Source organism: Phanerochaete carnosa, assembly GCF_000300595.1.
Source record: "Phanerochaete carnosa HHB-10118-sp unplaced genomic scaffold PHACAscaffold_8, whole genome shotgun sequence".
In the NCBI taxonomy this organism is placed as follows: Eukaryota; Fungi; Basidiomycota; class Agaricomycetes; order Polyporales; family Phanerochaetaceae; genus Phanerochaete; species Phanerochaete carnosa.
Genome location: NW_006767635.1, coordinates 1,822,971 through 1,845,435, shown reverse-complemented (window position 1 = coordinate 1,845,435; position 22,465 = coordinate 1,822,971). Strand labels below are relative to the sequence as shown.

General features: G+C 54.6%; 6 protein-coding genes across 6 annotated transcripts; 3 read left to right on the top strand and 3 right to left on the bottom strand.

The window, feature by feature from the left end:
• Positions 1–1,367: 1,367 nt before the first annotated feature.
• Positions 1,368–3,384, top strand: PHACADRAFT_261370 (uncharacterized protein). The gene is made up of 7 exons (XM_007399030.1): positions 1,368–1,678; positions 1,734–1,852; positions 1,905–1,934; positions 1,985–2,165; positions 2,219–2,688; positions 2,749–2,959; positions 3,016–3,384. Exons 2-7 carry the CDS (start codon positions 1,797–1,799, stop codon positions 3,268–3,270), a joined length of 1,203 nt encoding a protein of 400 aa, XP_007399092.1. The 5' UTR covers positions 1,368–1,678; positions 1,734–1,796; the 3' UTR covers positions 3,271–3,384.
• Positions 3,385–3,415: 31 nt separating this feature from the next.
• Positions 3,416–6,597, bottom strand: PHACADRAFT_176772 (uncharacterized protein). Its single transcript, XM_007399029.1, has 8 exons — positions 6,356–6,597; positions 6,277–6,294; positions 6,115–6,215; positions 5,905–6,056; positions 5,692–5,851; positions 5,524–5,637; positions 5,313–5,471; positions 3,416–5,262 (listed from the first exon to the last, which is right to left on the bottom strand). Exons 1-8 carry the CDS (start codon positions 6,368–6,370, stop codon positions 3,873–3,875), a joined length of 2,109 nt encoding a protein of 702 aa, XP_007399091.1. The 5' UTR covers positions 6,371–6,597; the 3' UTR covers positions 3,416–3,872.
• A 1,130-nt stretch (positions 6,598–7,727) lies between these two features.
• PHACADRAFT_164681 (uncharacterized protein) lies at positions 7,728–9,935 on the top strand (the record flags this gene model as incomplete). The annotated part of the gene is made up of 9 exons (XM_007399028.1): positions 7,728–7,892; positions 7,945–8,219; positions 8,274–8,543; positions 8,591–8,891; positions 8,946–9,095; positions 9,148–9,256; positions 9,308–9,451; positions 9,507–9,735; positions 9,791–9,935. 9 exons carry the CDS (start codon positions 7,728–7,730, stop codon positions 9,933–9,935), a joined length of 1,788 nt encoding a protein of 595 aa, XP_007399090.1.
• Positions 9,936–10,310: 375 nt separating this feature from the next.
• Positions 10,311–11,856, top strand: PHACADRAFT_261364 (uncharacterized protein). The gene is made up of 4 exons (XM_007399027.1): positions 10,311–10,486; positions 10,544–10,886; positions 10,948–11,418; positions 11,475–11,856. The coding sequence occupies exons 2-4, from the start codon at positions 10,571–10,573 to the stop codon at positions 11,756–11,758; spliced, it is 1,071 nt and encodes a 356-aa protein (XP_007399089.1). The 5' UTR covers positions 10,311–10,486; positions 10,544–10,570; the 3' UTR covers positions 11,759–11,856.
• A 1,060-nt stretch (positions 11,857–12,916) lies between these two features.
• PHACADRAFT_211969 (uncharacterized protein) lies at positions 12,917–17,910 on the bottom strand. Its single transcript, XM_007399026.1, has 7 exons — positions 17,631–17,910; positions 17,536–17,576; positions 17,244–17,382; positions 17,152–17,187; positions 17,035–17,095; positions 15,394–16,973; positions 12,917–15,337 (listed from the first exon to the last, which is right to left on the bottom strand). The coding sequence occupies exons 1-7, from the start codon at positions 17,796–17,798 to the stop codon at positions 13,067–13,069; spliced, it is 4,296 nt and encodes a 1,431-aa protein (XP_007399088.1). The 5' UTR covers positions 17,799–17,910; the 3' UTR covers positions 12,917–13,066.
• A 2,133-nt stretch (positions 17,911–20,043) lies between these two features.
• PHACADRAFT_198799 (uncharacterized protein) lies at positions 20,044–21,037 on the bottom strand (the record flags this gene model as incomplete). The annotated part of the gene is made up of 4 exons (XM_007399025.1): positions 20,044–20,487; positions 20,525–20,656; positions 20,714–20,734; positions 20,795–21,037. The coding sequence occupies 4 exons, from the start codon at positions 21,035–21,037 to the stop codon at positions 20,044–20,046; spliced, it is 840 nt and encodes a 279-aa protein (XP_007399087.1).
• Positions 21,038–22,465: the final 1,428 nt, after the last annotated feature.

Genomic DNA, 22,465 nt, shown 5'->3' with positions numbered 1-22,465 from the left:
CCTTGTTTATATTTATATTATCCTGCATGTGTCTAGTATATTAGTCAAGAGCCTACAGCTACAAGCGTATGTCATCACGTCCACCTCAACTTGTCCACCGCGATCTCGAGGCGGTATCACACAGCCTTGCGCCAGAACTAGTCTCATTACATGCTCCCGTTGGCATGGTTAGCGGGGGCTGGTACGCATACGACTGCGAGGCTGGACGTCGGCAAAGACGAAGGTAGTCAGCGACGGTGCTGCTTGCGACAGAGCCAGAGCCAGAGCCAGAGCCAGAGCCAGAGCCAGAGCCAGAGCCAGGGCTTGAAGGGCTTGGAAATGAGGTGATCGAGGGCTGCCAACTTAGAGGCTAGATCTGCCACTCCTGGCCGAAAAAAAGTTTATATGTAACGTTTTCGACGACGGAGGCGACTCAGGCAAGGGAGAGGGATTTGGTAGTCGCCGTGGAGTTGTTAAGACTTGCACTTAGCTGCTAATTCATGTGCATGAAGAATCGTCGAAAAGTGGAAGAGCTCGCCAGCAAGCGAGCAGTCGAGTCTGCGATGCGAGCAGAGCAGAGCAGGAGTGGGGCGTTGGGCAGCGGGCACGCAATGCCATCATTCGCCATCAACATCGGGCCGCAGCGCCGACTCGCCGCCGTGGATGCAGCACGGGCAAAGTCGACAAAGACGACCCGTTGTGTATGGGGGGAAAGCGTAGAAATACTTGACAAGCATCGTCAACGACACCGGATCCGTTGACCCGTACTTGCCACCTTCAGGCCCGATGCTCACAAAGGTCGATGTGCTTTGCGGCGCTGGAGCTTTCACCATGTCTCCACAGAAGCGGAGGCGTATTTCTTTAGCACTGAAATTGGGCTGAAATTGGGCTGCTACATGAGGAGCAACTCCGTTTCAAAGGCTTTACGTGATGCGAAGCAGGTCGAACTCGGCCCCTTGGATAGCGTACACGCGTGTCCAGACATCGTTCGCGCGTTCTTCACTATGTATACCATCAGCGAGATACCAGCACGGCAGGCAGAAAGAAGGCTCACTATTGTGGTTAGAAAATCTCGCATCCGTCTTCCGCCTTTCCCCTCTCCGTCTCCTTCAGCTCCTTGTTCTCTTCAGCTTCGAACCCGCGGCGCCGAAGGAGGTATGGATTGGCACACGTCAAGAGATACGTTAATAATTGCGCTCAGTGTCTGATATGAAGCCTCTTTGCATGCTTTGCGATTGAGTCCGCGAACGGATGGTAATCAGGCATGGGACAGCCGAAAATGACACCCTACCATGCCTTCCAAATACGGATGCATCGCGAGATGCCGACGAAAAGTGATATCATCTTGCAACTCCAGCCTTTGAACCTCGCTTTGCACTCTCACCACGAAAACATGGAGGCTTTCGACACCTACCAGACGCCGCTTGCCAGGTGGGCCTCCCCCGGGATACATGTCCACGAACTTAGGACTGAGGCAGGGCGAGGGCAGCCGTTATGCAAGTAAGGAGATGGCGCATCTCTTCTCCCCGGCGGTATGCTGCACGCCAGGTTGCTTAGAGCAATAACGATCGACAGATCCAACTATTACTAGAATCGCTTCTACACATGGCGGAAGCTCTGGCTCAACCTCGCCGTTGCGGAAAAGCAGCTCGGCCTACCCATCTCGGACGAGGCCATCGAGCAGATGAAAGCGAACCTGGTGCGTGCCTGTTACAGCGTTCGACCGGACGTGATATGCTCATCGGCGGATGCAGCATCTGGATGAGAAGCAATTTGAAACTGCTGCGGTGGAGGAGAAGAAACGGCGTCACGATGTCATGGCGCATGTGCATACTTTTGGTCAGGTCGCGCCCGCTGCTGCAGGCATAATCCAGTGCGTCTTATACTCTTTCTCTCAATATGAGCTCACCCTCACACTCCCACAGTCTTGGAGCAACCTCGTGTTATGTCACTGAGTGTGTGCTTATCCATTCCATCCGAGAGAATGTGCTGAATGACCTTGAAGCAACGCTGACCTGATCTTCATCCGCGAAGCCCTTACACTTATCATCAATAAGCTGGCCGTCGTCATTGACCGACTATCCAAGTTTGCCAAGGAGTATCGCGACCTTCCCACCCTTGGCTTTACCCACTTCCAACCCGCACAGCTGACTACTGTCGGCAAACGTGCAACCTTGTGGCTCCAGGTGCGTATGCACGTACGGCCACGGGACGAACAACATAACAGAATCCTCTCCAGGAGCTGCTCTGGGACTTGCGTAACCTCAAGCGTGCCCGCGACGACATCGGCTTCCGCGGTGTGAAAGGCACGACAGGCACGCAAGCGAGCTTTCTCGCGCTCTTCGACGGTGATCACGCCAAGGTCGAGGAGCTCGACACGCTCGTAACGGAGCTGTCTGGGTTCGTGTACGCATACCCCGTCACGTCGCAGACGTACTCGCGTAAGGTTGACATCGACGCGCTCGCGCCGCTCGCGAGCTTTGGGGCGACGGCGCACAAGATCGCGACGGACTTGCGGCTGTTGGCGAACCTGAAGGAAGTCGAGGAGCCGTTCGAGAGCACGCAGATCGGGTCGTCGGCCATGGCGTACAAGCGGAACCCGATGCGCTCAGAGCGGGTGTGCTCGCTCGCGCGGCACCTGATGGTCATCCACCAGAACGCGCTGATGACGGCGAGCGTGCAGTGGTTCGAGCGCACCCTTGACGACAGGTCTGCTTTTCCCTACTTGCGTATTCGTACTCAACACTCATGTTTTTGCGTATCTATCAGTGCCAACCGCCGCATCACGCTCCCCGAGGCGTTTTTAACTGCAGATATCGTGCTGACGACCCTACAAAATGTCTCTGAGGGCCTCGTCGTGTACCCAAAAGTCATCGCCCGCCGCATCGCTCAGGAGCTACCGTTCATGGCGACGGAGAACATCATCATGGCGATCGTCAAGAAAGGCGGGGACCGGCAAGAGGCGCACGAGAAGATCCGTGTACGTCCCCGACTCCCCTCTTTCCTGCCAATTCTGACATAAGCTGTGCCCCGCAGGTGCTCTCGCACGAGGCCGCACACCAGGTCAAGCAGCTCGGGCTCGACAACGACCTGATTGAGCGCGTGAAACAGGACGCGTACTTCGACCCAATCAAGGGCGAGCTGGACGCGCTTCTGGACCCGAGCACGTTCATTGGCCGGGCGCCGCAGCAGGTCGACAAGTTCCTTGCGGAGTGGGTCGAGCCGGCACTTGCAGACCCGGCGCTGCAAGTTGTCCTTGCAAAAGATGAAAAGGCGGAGCTCAACGTTTAAGAGGGTAAGAGCCGAAAGTGTACAAAATTGTGTGGCCTTGTTGAATGAATAGATAAATTGAGGGCTTCCTCTTACACAGATATAGAACGAAAATCAATGTATAAATTAGATTTACTACTACTCTCCCTGGCTCACGTGCATGGTCGTGGTTGGCGGGCGATCTTGGTCTGCCAAAGCAAGACGCGATCAGCCTTTCTCTGGACATAATACGCTGGGGCCATGGGTGCGGACGTTCCCATGCGCTGATAGTAGGCGTGTCTCTTGTAGCAGCGCTCACTTCAGCTTCGCATTGGTCGTTCTTTTTTCTTTGTCTCTCCGTGTTCCCTCCTGCCAGCAATTTCTGCGAGTTCTGGGCTTATATAAACTCGTAGTCAGCTAATTTCACCTCCCTGTGTCTATCTCAAACTCGTGTTTCGTGTCGCATTTAGTAGCATGCGTAGGAACATGTATAATGCCATCGCACATGTAGTTTAAGTCGCGTCCTATTAGCAGAGTAGTGGCATATGAGCATATGGAGCGCAGATAAAGTTGAGCAGGCCCAAGAAAGGCGAACACAAGTCCTGTGGTAAGCATAAGGAAAAGGAAACGAGCGACAGCAGCCCTCAGTCAAACGGCGAACCCGTCAGCCCGTCCCCGGCAACCCCAGACCCGATGCTCACAAAGGATGCGTTTGTCGACGTGCTCTGCGACGACGGCATTGAGCCGATGCCTCCGCCTGGCCTCGACGGGATCGGCGGCGCACTACCCGGGAGCGTCGCACGGCGCGGCGGCGGGGGCGGTGGTGGCGGGCGTTTCGCGGAAGAGGGCTGGCGTGACGGTAGCGCAGGTCGCACTGCACGCGGCGCCTTGGACTCATCATCCAGACGTCCGTTTCCGTGAGCGGGGTGCTGATGCGCGCCATCTTCCTCGCGCGGCTCAACGAGGCGGCGCACGCCTGCGCGGTCGTCGTGGTCGTCGTGGTCGTCGTGACCCTCATCCTCGTCGCCGCTGCTCGCGACGCTCTCGGCGTAGAACGTGCCGTTGAGCGGGCTGCGGCTCGACGCGACGAGGTGGTCCCCGAAGGGGTGTGCGCCGTCCTCGGACTCGGCGAGGCTGTCGCCCGTCGGCTGGATGCTCAGCCATTTCGGCGGGTCTCGTTGCTTCTGCTCCGGTGCGGGAGTGAGGTCCTCATGCGACGGCGCAGGCGATGCGCGCGACCCTGGCTGCGAACCGTTTGGGGTAAAAGTAGGGCGCGGGGGTAGTCGGGGCTTGGAGGTGAGTGACGAGGACGAGGCGTTGATAATCTCGGTGTACGTCGTTGGGAACAGGCCCGTCTTGCTGTTGAGCTCGCCCATCCACCAGCCGTCCAGAACCTCACTGAGCACGTTGATTTGATCCCCAGCCTTGAAGCTCAGCTCATCTTGCGACGCGGCCCGGAAGTCGTGCAGCGCGAGTGCGACCTTCTTCGCCGGCAGACGAAGCGTGCGCGAGGGCGGCAGTGGAGATGCATTCGGCGTCGTCTTCGTCTTCGTCGGAGACGAGCGTGAGGATGTGCTTTGACGCCGCGCTTTCTGAGTGCGCGCATCGTCGCTGTCGCTGTCGGTCTCGTTGTCCTGTATAAGCGCGTCGGCGTGCTTCTCCTTCTTCCCCCGGCCCGTGAGCGAGCCCATCTTGCTCGACGCCCAGTCTGCGACACTCATCCGACTGCTCTTCTCGTGCTTGTCCTTCTCCTTGTCCGTCTTGATACCCGCACCGCTTTCCACTCGCTTCCGCTCGTTGCGGGATGGCGGGCGCGAAGGCGGCTTGCTGGATGTACCAGAATCAGGCTTTCGCATACTGAGGGATTTCTTATGAGATGGTTTTGTGGATGCCTCCTCTTCAGCAGAGGAATCGTCCGAGCCTGCCGCCGCCTTGTTCGAGACGGATTTTCGGCGTTCTCGGATAGGGCGTAGCTCACTGATAGGCGGTTGCGGCCGAGAGCGACTTGAGCGCTCCATGGATGCTAATGTCGCGCTAGCTTACCGTCAGTTATTCGTCGATGGCGCGTCGTAAGGATTACCTACTCGTCTACCCAGCCCACTTTGACTTCCCTCAGTACTTCAAGATACTGCTCGACAAAGTGTAACTCCGTGTCCAAGAAGCTTGTTAGATCACGAAGTTGGTCAATCTCGGCCTCTTGAATAGCACACATACGCGCCCGGACGTCTTCTGCACACTCTTCGCTGTACATAATGTCAGCAAAATACCATCACGAAAAGCAGAAACAACACCTACTATCGTGACTTGGAGATATCATAATCGTCTTCAGCCTCCTGCTTCTCTTTCTCCTTCTCTTTCTTGCCATTTCGAACCTTCTCGAGCTTCGAACCTGCAGCGTCGAAAGCCAGTCTATAGCACGTTAGATTGGCATGCTACGAAAGGCCCACAAATGTCAAAGCTTACCGTCTGCTGTCAAGCTTCTTGCGCTGTGCTTGGTACTCTTTGATATCGTCTTCCGCACGTTGAAGGGATGCGAGATAAGTGTCTTGGAATAGGACGGAGTACGACTCTTGCAACGTTGCTATCTGACAATGGGCTCTACCCAGACTGACAAGGGATGTTCCTGTGTGTATTTCAGTTGTTGTGGTTTCGGCGAATGCCCAAAGAAAGACTCACCGAATGCAGAATCATCCCCAAACTCTTCTCCATGCTGTATCATTACAACCCCAAGCGCATCAATGGACATAAGCTTCTCGTCATGGTCTACCGCTTCGGAGACTCTCTTCTTCGATAACGCGCGACGGTAATCTTGAGAGGCAACGTGCAACCTTAGGAGAACTCAGTTAGCGGCGAACGAGCGCCGTGCATGCTGATGACGAGATTTACCTGGACAGTCCCCGCCTGCGGAGTTCCACGTCGTGTTCCAGCTCTCTAAACTCTTCCGACAACACGGTCTTGTCCCGCACGGATATAACTTCGCCTGCCCACTACAGTCGCGCCGGGAAGTCTGAGCAAGTTGGGCGTCATGGAGGTTTCGTGAAGACTGACCTGACGCAGTTTCCCGAGCTTGTCGGCCCCGAAAGCGATTGTAAATCACGGCGGTCCCACACTCGAGGAAACAGCTCACCTGCTTACTCGCCATACCGGACCTCTGTGCTGTATGTGGGTATCTCAGGCGTGTAGATGGTGGTTAAGACGAGAGACGTTGGTATGGTTCAGATCAGTGTTTCTCCGCACCCCAAGTGGCTCGATGTTTTGACCTAGATCTCCAATCTCAGATGTATCGGGAAGCTCTCGCCTGCCTTTTTCGGACCGTCTGTCACGTAGTTACTTGAGCACTAGACAGCTAGTACATGGCCATAGGCCTCTACTTCGGTTGTAGTGGCAGTTGTGTTGATTTAAAAACATTTTCTACGTTCATGTTTCCCAGGCTGTACTAACAACTTTTGACATAGATAAGGGAACACAAGTTAACCGTCGCGACCATGCTTGGCGATGGTTACTACCCTAATTTGCAATGTTTGTATGGTGTTCCAAGTATTTTGCGACGGTTGGTGATTCCTTTGTCTCTATAGGCATGTCCAGTCGTTCCGTGGGGGCAACGTGCGTCTTGACTCTTGATTGCATCCCTTTTGGGTGAAAGATGCGACGCAATAAAATGGCGTGGGGACGAGCCTATTGCCTCTAGGCCCTCTCGTCTTGCAGCCCCATGATAAAGGAAAACAGATGAGCTGGAGTTTGCTGGAAAAGCACAAGGCCCAGGCGGGCTGGACATCGAAGGGGACATACCGATGGATTCGAGTTTGTGGCAAAAATCATACCCCAACCCGGACAACGCTGAAAGACAATTCACGCAATGGTATGCAAAGTACGCGGTGTCAAGATACCACGTACTCTTCAACCAAGACAAGAGCCTCCTTGCGGATGAGGAAGAGGTATTAGCGCGAGAGTTTGGCTACAGGGGCAAATACAGACCTGTAGGGGAAACTTTGGAGGCGTTATCCGACGCTGAAGATCCGTCCGCAGATGTGGATGACTGGGGCAATCAATTGGACGAAGAACACAGATAAATGTGCGAAGCGTCATAGGGCGGTAGGAGTATAACCGTCCGAACACCGGTGGCCATACTTCACGGGGGCCACCATGATAAATGTTGTGTTAGGTTGAGTATAGGGCGAGGGTGAGGGGATCCGATAGAGGTAGGTCCACAGTTCGGTGCGGTAGAGTCCATCGACTGGCTCGGTGCTCGTGCGGAGGCCAGGGCCGTCTGGCGCGGTTCTGCGATTCCTTTGTGCCCCCGGATTTTAGATCATACCAGGTGAACCGGCACGGACCCTGTTTAGACTACAGCACAGGCCCTCAGGCCTCAGGCCTCAGGTCTCATGTAGCAGTAGTTCTACGGGCCTAGCAAAAAAAAAAAAAGACTGGGCATCGAAAGATAATATAAGCGCCTATTTCGGGTGGACTTATCAGATAACGCCGGATCAGCCTAGTCAAGGATGTCCGGCTCTGCCCACGACCACGATCACCTCGACGAACGAGAGCTCACCATCCTCTATGCAACGGAAACTGGAAACGCACAAGATGTTGCAGAACGTATTGCTAGACTGTGTCGACGTTTGCACTTTGCCGTGCGGCTGTACAGCGTAGACGAGTACCAAGTCGCGTGCTCTTCCGTTTCATACCATTAAAAATGTCTGACAAAATTCTTCTCAGGACGACATCTTTTCGATGCATCTCATTATCTTTATCGTCTCAACGACAGGCTCAGGCCGTGAGCCGCGCTCGATGACCCGCTTCTGGATGTCACTTCTTCGTGCTGACCTCCCGCACGACCTCTTCGACCACCTGGAGTTCGCAATCTTTGGTCTCGGCGACACTGCCTACGAGAAGTTTTGCTGGCCTGCTAAAATGCTTGAGCGGCGGCTTTTGACCCTTGGTGCGACCAAGGTCGTTGATAGAGGAGAGGCAGACGACCAACACCAGCTCGGGTGAGCTCTTCTCTGTGAAGCCGCTTATCTGCGCTGACGCCCTGTGTGAGCAAGATTGGACGGTGCATTAGACCCGTGGATTGAGTCCCTGTCGGATGCGCTCCTCAATTTGTTCCCACTGCCTCCCGGCCTTGAGGTCAAGCCGGGTGGTATTCCGGAGCCTCGTGTGAGCATCATTGAAGGCCAGCCGGCCGCTCTGCCGCCGGATACCGGCTTGTTCAAGGGCTACTACACGGCCACCGTCTCCAGAAACACGCGCATAACCGCTTCGGAATGGTATCAAGACGTCCGACATTTCGACCTTGACTTCGACGAAGATTTAGAGTATGTCTTTTGAGCTGCCATGCGCACTTCCCACTCATCACCTGCAGGTACTCACCAGGAGATATCGCAGTTGTAGAACCCGAAGCATTTGCACCAGATGTTGATGCCTTCCTACAATGTGTTGGCTGGCTTGACGAAGCCGACAATCCCTTCTCTGTGAAGCACGTTCTGCCAGACCAGTCGTTGCCCACTCGCCTCCCGCGAACTCTAACCTTGAGAACCCTCTTTACGCGCCATCTGGACATCAATTTTGTCCCACGACGGTCGTTCTTCGCTCTTCTACGGCATTTTACACCGGATGAACTCGAGCGGGAGAAGCTCGACGAGTTCTTGTCGCCTGAAGGCGCCGTAAGTTTTATTCACGAGTCTGATAAGCTCTTGGCAGTGCTAATCTTGGTGCAGGATGACTTGTACGACTATTGCCAAAGCGTGCGGCGCACGGTACGAGAAGTCTTCGAAGAATTCAGAAGCGCCAAGGTACCGAAAGAGTACCTCTTCGACCTCTTTCCGCCGCTGCGGCCTCGCGAGTTCTCGATAGCGAGCTCAGCACTGGTAACTTGTTTACCCTACCTGCTTTTCTATCGGAGCGCTCAACCTTTTTAAGCGGAGCCCGCGGCGCATACAACTATGTGTAGCCATCGTGAAGTACAAGACAAAGCTGAAGATACCAAGACGAGGCGTGGCCACTACGTATCTTGCAGCGTTGCAGCCAGGTACGCTTTGCCTCAACTAATGCTCCTTATCTTACTAAGCTAGCGCTGAAGGAGACAAACTTCAAATTCGCCTCAAGAAGGGTATCGTACTGCTGCCTCCTGACAAGGCCACGCCTGTAATATGCATCGGACCCGGTACTGGCATAGCACCCGTACGCGCGCTCATTGAGGAGCGTGTCGCACGGGGTGCAAAAGGTGCGTTGCCGGTTATAGTCCTGTGACACTAAGTATTAATGGCCTGCACTTGCAGCGAACACGCTTTACCAGGGCTGCCGTTCCGCGACGAAGGACCAGCATTACCGCGAGGAGTTTACCGCGCTCGCCGCTGACGAAGACAAGCAGCTCGACTACCGCGTCGCATGCTCGCGCGACGGCCCGCCTGGCGTAAAGCGCACATACGTGCAGGACCTCATCGCCGCGGACGCGGAGCGCATATGGGAGCTCATGGGCGTACGAGGCGCGTGGGTCTACATTTCTGGGTGAGCCCGCGCCTTCTACTTCGGATGGCGGGCCAACTCACTATACTTCTCCCAGGTCTTCGAACAAGATGCCAGCGGGGGTCAAAGCTGCGGTACAGGGTGCGCTCGAAGGATTTGGGCAGAAGACGGAGGCTGAGGCAAAGGAGTTTATTGCGAATATGGAGAGAGCAGGGAAGCTGATCGAAGATTGCTGGGATTGAGTTCTAGATGTTACACCTGACCGTCTGCGCGCAGAAGGAAGTACACATGCTTGTCCTTGGTCTACCTTACTCCGAAAAGGAATGTGCTCAAGAGGCACGTTTACAGTGATACGCTCGTCGGATAGTTTCTACGTAGAGCTTCAAGGACTCGGGATCCGGGACGTCCGCCGTTCGCAAGCCTCATTACCTGGGACACGCCGAAAACGCCATGCGAAATGCTACCTCTCCGTCTTTTCCGTGTATTTTCTATCGTTCATTGTGGCTCGGGAATCAGGGCCCAGAATGTGCCGCATGTACGCAACGAGGACGACCACCGCCGGGGGCTAACGCCAAGCAGCAGGCGCAGGCTGTGCTCCACCCTCGTTCAGACGACCGAGAGTTCACAGGTTTGCATATTTTCTGCAGAGCGCTGATCCGATAGAACCCCACTAGGGGACGAGAGCCTGCGCCGGAAACCGTCGATTTGATCGACAGCCGCAACCACGCGCCGGGACGCATGTCTGCAACATGTAGTGTCTCGCCGGCATATAAACACCGGGTGCACATCGAGGGTAACGCAGCATACCACCGTACCCCCAACACACCTTTACTCACTCTTTCTTACAAAGACTATCTGTTCATCACCAGCTTGAACGATGTCCGCCATCGTCGAAGCATTCAAGATCAAGCCCTTCGACCTCGAGCCAATATACGACTCATGGCCGTCTGCGCCAATATTCCACGGGAATCCGTCCAAGGACATGCCAGTTGATGACTGGCTTCAGCAGATCAAGGACGGCTGCCTCGCGCGCCGCGTGCCGAAGGAGTACTGGCACAAGGTCGCGCAGCACTACCTGGGGCCGACCGCGCGTTCACGCTTCGATGAGCTCAAGGCCGTCATGCGTACCCTCCACGGCGGCCGGTACACCTGGAACTGGAAACGCTTCAAGGTGGCAATGCGCAACATGGGATGTACGTCATGATCTGCGTCATGTAGCTGTGAGCTCTTGGCTGACGTGTGGGCCACATATAGGGGAGATCGACGCTCGGAAGACGGAGGAGATCAAGGTCGAGAGTAAACCTTCCGGCATATGGTGGATCGTCGGCGGGCGCCGCGAGCGTGAGGAGAAGGACAGCGACACCGCCAGCATTGCAAGCACGAGCAGCAGCGTCAACAAGGATCTGCCGCCACCACCTTCGTATGCGTCGTCCGAGACCTTGTCGCCACGGCCTACACCGAAGAAGACCATGTCGTGGGACTTCCAGTCTCTCAAGAACTTCCCCGGAATGCCGAAGCGGTCGTCGACGATGAGCACTGTCGATACCGTCGCGAGTGTATACTCGCAGCAGTCAGCGTCTTCGGCGTGCGCGCGCCACCCGGCCCCCGCCTCTGAGAAGGAGAAGAGCACGCCGAATAACAGTCGGAGAGCAACTGCGGCTTCGATTCCGGTGGCTGCACCTGTGCCTGCGCCTACGCCTACGCCTGCGGGCGTGCCGAGCGATGGTAAGTCCATCTTTGCCCAGACACAGTGAGCGCCCCTGACCTTCACTACCTTACAGACAAGACTACCGTCGCCCACGCCCCAACCTGGTTGTTGAACGCCTCGCAGGCGCTCTCCTTCTTGGCGACCGAGCACCCGAAGACAATGACCGCGATCTCTGCGGTACTCGTCACCATCGGCACTATCCCCGCGCTCCCCGCCATCTCTGCTGGCGCGGGTGGTGCGTTCCTTGCAAGCGGAACCGCGCAGGCGATCGGCTCCATCGCGGTTGGCGTCGGGAGCCTCATCAAGGCCGTCAGCGACTCAAAGTCCGGACAGAAAGACGAACCTCCGAAGGCATAAGGACAAACAGCATGAATGTGTGAGAGGACATAATCTATTCATAAGTATTTGCAAGGCGCCGTGCTGGACATCTTGTTACATAGGTTAGAGCTACCGACCAGAGAGCAGCGTTTGTAACATCACCTGTAACAGTAACATATAGAACGCTGGATTTTTTGGGTGCCATTATGTCGTCGGTGAACAAGCGACTCGTCCGCACGGCATGTCGGGCGTGCGCGTGAGGTGTTAAGCATGCAAATCGCGAGTTGTCCTCGTGGTGTGGCCGTGCATTTCAAATCAGTGTAGACAGCTCTTGAAGGCCCTCTGGGACAAGATGGACGGTACAACCTGCCTAAGATCTCGCCTAAATTCAAGTTCACACATCCCCCTTTGTTCTGTTTTCTTTCTTGGCGCCCCTCCGCCTCGTTTCCACCTGAGCTTATGTAAGCTTATATTCAAGCGGCTTTCATCATGTTCTTACCTCAAAGAAGCAAGTCACGGTTTTACCGTCTCACGAATATTCAGACTAAATATTATTATTCTCGGCAGACGGCTACCACTTTTGGGACTCATGATTTATTTGTTCTAATGTTTTGTGCCAGCCATCTTGGAGAGTGAGATGGTCGTCTGCTTGGACCCGAGATGGAAGATGATCACACAAATAGAAGGCACTTCTCACAGTACGGGCCTCAGTACCTCATCGCAGGAACTGGACGATCTCTCACTCGGAAAGACGGCATGGGTAGGAGTCTGGTGGTAAGTGCATTATTTTTTATTTTTATTTTTATTTTGCTTGCTAAACAAGAGCCTATGTTTAACCAGGTTCCATCCGAGAAAATTCGGACATAAAACTTCCTTTTTGCTATATTTTAGCCCCTTTTGCCCGATTTTGCACCAACTTGTACACCGATTTGGTTTTTTTCAATTTTGGCTGGGTTTCCTAGATAAAAACTGCGCTTACCGCGTGAGGCTTAAGCTTAAGTGGTCAGCTCTGTCTGTCGGTGTGCGCTCAACGTTCGACGGCGCTGTCAAAGCCGGCGGGTATCCTTAAAGTGCGATACTCACGATGAGAGATCACTCGCATCAGCAGATGGTATATGATAAGAGGTGTCGGGCCTGCACTGTGCGGTGAGCAGTGGCAGCCAATGTTGAAAATGCCTCCGAGCCTGGCGCAGTTGGTATAACTTGACACGATGTGAATTATTGGAAGCACTTCAATGCCATGCTACATCCCTAAGTGTACCACCAAACGTGACGAGCCACAGATTCAGAGTCAACGTAGAGGAGCATGCACACAACCAAATGTATTACACCCCACTGTCTCAAGATTCAGCGCGTCTGAGGCAGGCAAGAAGACATGTCGAGGATGGCGACCCGACCGCTCTCTGTGCCAAAAGCTACCATATCACCATGTACCGCGATGCTTCCCCGATAAGTCATTATGTGCGAACGTATAAGTCGGTAGGAGGATGGTACCCAACATAGCCTTCGTTTCTCAGTAGCAGACGCGTACCAAAGCCAGCTGTCGGCGAGGAAGAATGCATACTCTGTGCGGTCGTGACGGTCGTCCTGCGAGGCTGAGCGCGACTGATGCTGAATTGAGATGGCGCCAAAGCCAGCATCGGTTACGAAGAATTTTTCGGTAGGCGAAAATGTGATGCTCTCTGCAACGTCCTCGCTATAATAATAACGCAAGAAGTTTGCTTGGGGTGCGATTTCGGTGAGCGTCGAGCCTGCCTGAACGTCCCAGAGTGTGATGCTTGGCGCTTTACTGGAGGCGACCAGGAGACGGCTGCCGTCCTTGGAGAACGAGAGGGCCGTGGGGGCGCCGTACGCATTGTCGTAAGGCACCAACTTGGAGTGGGTTGGCTGTGGCGTAGTCAGTCTGACTAGCCCAAGTATATGGTCATGCGCATCTCCGGAACCGCCAAACGCAATCAGGCTGTCATCGGCAGAGACAGCAACGGAGAGGATAAGGCTTCGCTGCTGGTAAACGATGCGTGATTCTAGGCTGCGTGCGCTCGACTGGCCAATTTCCCAAGTGCGAACGCTACCATCAAATGAGCACGAGACAACATGCTCTCCGCCTGGAAAGAATTTCGCCATCCGTATGATGCTATGATGCCCGGTGAGTGTATGCTCGCAACGACCACTCTTCACGTCCCACACGCGAGGAGTGGCAGGTCCATCGAAGTCGGCCATAGCCTCCGAAGAGAGCAGCTTCTCTCCGTCGGGAGAGAATGTCAGGTACGAGACAACGCCTTGATGACCTTCGAGTATTCGCAGCAGAGCGCCGTTGGTGGTGTCCCATAGGCGGATCGTACTGTCTCGAGAGCCGGTGGCGAGAATGCGCCCGCTAGGTGAAAACGTTGCCGAACGTACAACGGAGGAATGATGAGGGTCAACAGCAGCACTCTTGTACTTGCTCGGTCCGCCGTCCTCTGTTAAATTCTCCATCTCGCCTGTTGGCTTCTGTTCTCCCTCGGTCAAGAGATAAGATAGGTCCCAGATGCGGACGCTGTGCTCCTTGCCACAGCTGGCCATCCGCTGGCCATCAGGAGAGTATCTGACGCTGTACACCGGGTCGGAATGCCCTCTCAATGTGTGAAGGACGGATCGTCTTGCCACATCCCACAGGGTGATGGTGTGATCGTGCGAGCCGGAAGCCAGTGTGGAGCCATCTGGAGAGAAGTCGAGAGACCACACCCTGGATGTGTGGCCTTGGAGAGTATGTGACCAAGCATCGTCGATAGTAGAACGCAACAGAATGGTCGTAGTCTCGTTTCCGAGTCCCGCGGCATAGATGGTGTCGTCGGGTGAAATGGCGACGGATATTATGGGAATGCGTTCGGGATGGTTGAACTGTGTGCGGCAGGTCCAAGCACCCGATTTCCAGACTTTGCATGCACCGTCCACGCTGCCAGAAACTAGCAGCTTTCCGGAGCGAGAAAATCTAACACCGGTAATTGCGGAAACATGTGCCGGGGATAGGGTTCTAAACGAGCCGATTTCATTGCCGAGGTTCCAAAGCTGAACTGAGTGGTCGTTTGAACCTGAGGCGAGAACTCCACTATCCGGGGATATGTCTATAGTCCTGACCCAATTGTCGTGACCCTTCAGCGTGTGGAGATGTCCGCCGGTAACAGCGTCCCAGATGATGACGGTCCGATCCGTAGAACCTGAAGCGATGTACTTGCCGTTGGGCGAAAATGCCACGCATACAACCGCTTCCAAGTGTCCCGCCAACGTGTGCAGGTGAGAGCCTGTAACAGCGTTCCATAGCCTAACCGTCCCGTCTTGGGATGCGGAGACGACGCGCCGGCCATCAGGTGAAAAACAAACACCTAATACCCGTTGCGGATGGCCTTCCATGCTGAGGATGCAGGCATGCCAACGATGTTGCAGTCCGCTGATCACCCTCGGTACATTGATTGCTTGCCCAGCGTAGCACTTGCTGAGTTTACTGGAAGCGGGACAGAAAGGGATGAGTCCGAAATATGCTTGGAGACAAGACATACTGAGGCCGAGGAATGACTGCTGTACGGCTCGTTGGCAATCGTATAATAGTGTAATGGTGTCAGAATGTGGGTCAGGTAACTCCTAGATGTGGCAACATAGTCAGTAATGATACCACTAAAAGCGAGGAAGCTTAATACCAGCAATCTCTCACGGAGTTTTTGCATTGCCGAGACGGCTTCGCCTAGTTCTCCAAGTAGGCTCAGAACTTCCAGCCAGTTCAGCAAGTAGTTCTCGCTGAACTCGACGACCAGGGAAGAGAGCTCGTTGTCGATTTCCCCACTAGAGACATGGTGTGCCCAGTGAAGACTGGCATACTGTAGGGATGGGGAAATGTGTGTCGCTATGAGGTCCGGAAGCCGGGGCACCTCCGAGTTCGGCACGCTCTGTCCGATATTGCAGATGTCCATCTGCAGCCCGCCAATCATGGTCTCGAGGCAGCGCCGGGCAATAAGTCCATGCTGATTTGCTGGATCGACCAATAAATCGGGGTCACGACATCGATTCGCGTTGGTGAGGAAGTCCTGGAACGAAGGGTGGATGAGGCTGATCATGGCATCATCTTCGTCCGGAACCATAACAACTGAGTAGAGATACGTGAGCGTGGTTCGAACCGTTCCAGGTTCGAGGAACATAAGCGTGTCGATGGCATTCGGCGAAAGGCGGTCACGGATAAGGACGAGGGTGCCCAGCACACTCTTCAATCTCAATTTGAGCTCTCGAGTGACATTCGGATGTGCGCTCTTCAAAACTTGGAGATACAGCTCGTCCAACTGATCGAAAGCTGTTCGCTCGTTCGCCGTCGCCCCTTGACCCTCAAGCAGTGATCGGAGACGACCCTTCGGGTCACAGGCATTGACATCCTCGATGTAGCGTACAGCGGTAGCAGCATATATGAACAACCTGTGCGTACGCGCAACTAGCTGTGACATCTGGTCCGCCGACGGCCATGACCTGCCCAGGTTATATCTCTGCCGAACACTAGCCATCTTCTCCTGCAGGAAGATGCCGATGTCACGCTCTGTGGTGGCCGGCGGTACTTCGTGGAGGATGATGTGCTGCGTCGCGTTCAGCAGGCCGGTCGATTGGAAGCCGTAAGTGATGTTTGGAATGGGACGGCTCGTGAGAAAAATCTTCAGGGGGGCCAGATCAGAGACGTGCTGGGAGAGAGCACGGACAATTAGAGACGTCGTCTCATCGTCCTTGCATTCGTCTAACGCATCGATGACGACTGCGCAAGGTGGAAAGTTTGGCAGTTCTTGCAGGGGGTCAACGATTAGACGTTTGAGCTGGCGGGAAACAAGGGACGTCTGGATGTCGGGGTCCTGCCTCAAGACCTCCGCGGTCTTCTCCCGGAACCTGCGGTCCCACTGACCAAGCTGGTAGGCAATTGTGGGGAATATCATCTGGACATCACTGCATTCTCGGCTGTCCCTAGAACAGAAGAAGCTCGCGCCGAGGTACCCGCGCTCCGAGCACCATTGGGCCACGCTCTGCGAGATGGTTGACTTGCCGGTGCCGGCCACGCCACTAAGCCAGAACGCCAGTGCATCTAGCCTCGGCAGCTGCAGAACGATCTCGGGTATTCGTAGTTCAGCCTGATGCGGAAGGAGCCACTGGTAGATGGTATTCAAAGTCTCTGATCGCGTTCCATCTTCGCAAGTGACGCGTTGGCTAGGGTAGTCGAAACGGGCGGCAACGGCATAGAGCGGGGTAGGGCCTACCATCGATCGGGAATTTAGAGCTGAACTGTACGATTGACATGAAGTAGGAGGTCCCACCATTGAAAGCTTGGCTCTCGTCGAGCCGCATGTCGACCTTGTCGAAGCGCTTTAACAGTTCCTATGGTGTGCTCCCTGAGCCATGCACGTGTGCGGAAGTAACGTACGGTCACTCACGTTGACACCAACTTCAACATTCATCATCCCCCCAATCTACATGCGGTAGTGGTGAATGACACGACGCCCCTGTTGTCACAAGCTACACTTACCAGAAACACCTCAATCGCTCGAGATATTTTTGTGATATGTTCGTCTATAGTCCCAGCGTGTGAATCCGATCTGAAGAAGCGCGAGAGCCTGGTTCGAGACGCCAGCTTGCGGATCTCTTTCGTCGTCTCCTTCAGCTGCCTACGCAGAAGTGAGTAAGCTGGACGGAGAGATTAAATCAGGCGATGATCTTGCCTCTCAAGGGTGTCAATACGCCGCCGCAAATCCTCCGGACAGGCTCTCTCATTCTTGAATACAGGATTTTGAAGAGTGGTGGAGAGCTGATTGGCATACTGCTCGAGAAGCTTGATCTGTTCAATATTTGCCCCCATTTTCTGAAGCGAAACGGATGAGAGGGAAATACGTGGAGCCTCGAACGGTTCGCTTACCTTCACGACATCTATGATGCCAGTCACTCCCCCAACGGCGGACTGAAGCGGCGGAAACGCCGCGGTCGCGTCCTTGGCAATAGTAAGTGCAACCACCACATCGTCGAGGAGTGTCTGGAGGTTCTCGTTGGAACCCTCCGATCTTGTATCGTGGGTGCTCAGGTTCATCTTGTGTCTGCTACGGGGTGTCGCCGCCGTCGTCTGAGGTTGAGTACGTGGAAGAGTTGATCAATTGGAGATGAACTGAACCCTGACATGCTCGCCGGCAATCTCCAAGCGCGATATCAGCACGACATTGAATTGATTTCCACCTTTTGCCTACCATGAGAACCAGTGCTGAATGCGGAGAATCATGGAGGGATTACGAAACCATATGCCATAAGTCAATTGCATAGAGCCAGAGACATCGTCAGCTGAGCAGAGCACGGCGGGCAGCATATATACATCTCGCAGCTGCAATAACAATTAACGAGCAGATATCGAGACGACATTCGAATAGTTCAGAGAGGGAAATCGATATCGTCTGTTTGATTTGATACGCGCATCAGGAGCATGCCTATACGAGGGCAAAACTGCTGCCTTGGGCCCGTCTGCAAGCATCGTGTTCAGGGCATCGCCGTGGCAGGGGGGGAACCAGGTGGTAGCCGTGCTGCTTGTGGCGGATCTGGAGCTAAATGTGCTCGAAGACGAGGAAACCGAGGGTGACGCGAGCGTAACAACGATGACAAGCTGCTGTCGAGAGAATATTCCAGCAGGGACGGAGGGGCTCTATATTGGTGCGAAGGGACTGGAACATAGCGACACAGTGACCTGGCAAGCTCTGTGTAAGAGTTAGCGTCGCATTTCGCGCGACCCGTTTGGGTGCACTTACCTGTTACTCAGAAAGCTCGTCTGGGTGCCGCCGTCATGCGCTCGAACGCTGCTTGACAGACACGGCCGAGCTTCTGCGCATATTCCGCACCGCTCTCTTCATCTCGCTGCGCTTTCCGGACGTCGGCATCAGCGTCGGTAGTTTGCTTCCGATTGTCACAAGCAGGGCACTGTTCATGCGGAGACGACTTCGCACACAGCACCATGCCAGTCCAACGCATCGCCAAGTCGATATTGAGCACCATTATAGACACCTGGCAGACGCAAAAGAGCGTGACATCCCGTCAGGTATTGAACTAGTGGCCATTTTCGATGCTGATCAACGTCGCACGTGGAGTACCCAAGAGAAAAGAGGTGTATGTCGGAGGTGTAGCGAAGGCATGCACAGTACGTCGACATCCTGCACCGCAGCTACGAAGAGCGCGATCTCAGACGCAACTGCGACAGATCTTGACGCTGTTCAAAGATCTGCTTGAAGACTCCGCACCGATTGCTGGCTACGAAGGTTGCAATTGCGATGTCTCAGACGTCCACAGGGCCAACGGGAGGTGAAGTCTTGGTAGGCGTGTAAACCATTCTGTGCATCAGTCTATAGGCATGCCGTAGTCAATACGCACAACAGCAGATGGGCACGGCACACATACCCAATCGTAGTAGGAGGTCTGGCTCTTGCTCTCAGGGTGCCCACTGTATGCCGAAGCGTTGATAGTTTGGACCAGCCTCCCATCTCAAGCGAGCCCGGGGAGACTGCTCACACCGGCGTGGCAGTGGCCATAGGGAGCATCGTGGCTACGCGTACGTGGTGGCTACGAGGACGACGATGGGGGGGACAGGAATAGCATCTTTTTTCATCCGCACGTACTGGCGGACGTGGTGGAATAGTTGAAGGGACAGTGGGCGAAGGCAGTCGATACGAAGGAGAACAGACATTCGAAGAAAGCAAAGCCTGCCGGCATCATGGCACAGAAGTGATTGCGGATCTGATGGCGCTGATCGCTCATTACATAATTTGCGCCCAGGGGCCAGCCCTCGCTCTCAACGCCCCTCGCATCGGAACTCGCCGCTTCTTCGCTACTCAGGCGGCGTCCAACGCACGCACACCGCTTGCTGTGCGCCGAAATGATGCTTTGACTCGTTGTGTATGATATAGCTGTTCGAAGCAACCGTCAGCATTAATCTTGACCTATGTGGTGGGTGTAACAGCTGTCACAGGCCAGCCCAAGGGCCAGCCACATGATAGGTATAATAGACACATTGAATAGTACACTATGGTACCACAAGCCATCGTACACGCAACAAGCAGAACTGCCTAGCATATGCGAAACTCAAATTCGAAAGCAACCTAGACATAGCATAAAATAAAACTTGCATGCATTTCGAGGACCATGAGTTAACATCGAAACTTAGAAGCACATAGCACAGTTGCACGGCGGACAGCTCGGAGACGTAGAGGGTATCACATGGGTATAATCCATGTGCGCTACACTTGCGGAAACAGCTCACTGCACAATCACTAGGTCAACACGGCCCGGGTGAGTTTAGGTTACTGCCCATTCTCGCTAGCGAGTGCGAGGAGCGCCATGTTCACTAAATTCGCGTACAGCGCCGCGAGGTTCGATATCGGGATCGGAGCAGCAGTGGGGGGCGTGCTCGCGCTGGAAGTTCTCGAAGACGAGGTAGCCGAGGAGGACGATGCAGAGGCGGACGAGGATGCAGACGACCAGACGCTTGACAAAGACGCGCTACTCCAGGTCGACGAGCTTGTGAATGCCGCGCTAGACGATGAAGGCGGGAGTGGAGGCGGTGTGGATGTCGCGTCCGGCGTCTTCGATGTCGTAGGGGGCGGAGGCGGTATGGACGAGGTCGTCGGGGCGGGATCGCCGTCGCCGACGTTCCAGCCACCGGCCCATGTGATGTCGTTATAGAAGCCGAAAAAAGTCGCTATTGCAGGCGTACAGTCGATGCCACCCTCTGGGCAGCTGGGGCACTACAACAGAAGAAATATGAGTATGCAGAATGCGTACGGGGATGGATGGCCGCAAAGTTGGAAATAGAGAAAAGAGTACCTCGTCGACAATAGTCGCCTGCGCAGTCTTTCCGTCGAGAGAAATAGTGATCTCCTGACCACACATGTGTCCGGGGATCGACTCGAATTGCTACACAGAGTTACTTGTGAGCATTTGCGTAAACAAAGCGTCGTCAGAGAGGCTCACCGGAGCGTTCAGCGCAACAACCTATGGACGCGCCGCTGTGAATATTGCATGCTTAATACTAGATAGATGCAGGACACACACCCAGTCGGTGTCTTGGTAGAGGCCTCCGCAGGCGACTTGGTTCCCGGTCTGAGGAGAGTACCTGCTAAAACGCACGTTCTGGAAAGTCTGGCCGCGCTTGAGTAGCGTCCCGTTTTGTGAGGGGTCGCGCTCGGTGTGAAGGCTGCTTATGTCGGCATGGCGGCGGCCAGGAGCACCGTGAATCTCCGCAACGACAACCGCAGCAAGAGTGAGGGTAGATAGAACTAGTTTGATGAACAACATTTTTGTTTGTTGTTACTGGTGGCAAGACAAAATACAGTGAGATACTAGCAAGTAACGACAGTAGATACGAGGAGAGAAAGTAACGATGAGGTCAGAGCGCACAACAAAAGCACAAAGGCAGGAGATTGTGTTGAGGCAGAAGAAAGAAGACGCTGCATTGGACAAACCGCGAATGACCGACGCCAAGCACGCGGCAAGTGCCTGAGCCCGATGCATGATGGTGAACCGAAGTCTGATGGTGGTTGATCATATGATCGGCGAACGCTGGGGAAAAGGTCTAGACAACCATCTCCTGGATTCGTGTTCTCTTTCGGCAGATGTGGTGCCAGCTGCATAGGCAGCCCAAAAGTCTACGTGGTAAGAGACCGGGATAGCATCAGGAGTATCTGCTGCAAAGGTGTCAATGGGTCGTTCTCAGGTCAAAAGTGAAACGTGTATAAGCGTGACACAAAACATGTAGTGCCAGGAATATCAATCTAGAACCAACGTAGATGACCATGTAGTGCAATGATGCACGCAGCCCAGCGGCATGCACAGTATCCGACTACTCCTCAGCGAGTCTGAGGCAAGCGAGGAGTCATATCTATAATGACAGTCAGACCAAGCCCCGTACTGAGGGCGACCATATTATGGTACACCACAACATTCCCTCGATAACAGAGCCCGCGCGAACGCATAGGACGGTATCCAGCGTAGTCTGTGCCTCCTGGTAGCGGAAGCGTACGGGCCGGAGCCAGGTATCAGCCAAGAACGATGTGTTCTGCGTGATTAGAACTGTCGTTCTGCGAAGACGAGTGGGGCTGATGCACAGGTAAGATAGTGTCGTCCGTGACAAGGAACCATTCGGCGACAGACGAGGATGCGATGTCCTTCACACGACTTCCTCTGGTATCACTACGCAGGGAAGTTGCTCCCGGGGAAACACCAACGAATGTCGAGCTTGCTCAACTGCTTTTGTGGACGCCCCAGAAGCGTGGTGTTGGTCTCTCCATGTTCCCATTAAATAGAGACTTACCACGATATCTTGCTTCTATGGATTCTTTTTGCGATCTAGAGCTGAGAAGCTGGAAAATGCCTGGCTACAAGGTGAACTTGTGCACTGTGCTCGTCGTCCTCTTCAGCCGTCTACACAGTAGTTAGCAACAGGGTGAGGGAGAGTCGCCAGTGCTTACTTTTCCGGGGCATTTATTCGTCGCAGTCGATCCTTTGAACAAGCTGCTTCGTCCTCAAAGGCAGAGTATCGAGCATCGCGTAGAGTGGGTTTGACTGCAGCGGCGGGAAGGCAGCAACTGCGTCATTGGCGATGCCCGGATCCAGAGTAGCGACAACGCTATTCGTAAGGGTGCCTTTCGCTGCATATGTTGAGTCCCTCGTTGGAGCTCCGAAGTTATGCGTCGCAGACTACGCGCTTCACTCCGTGTCAGCCCG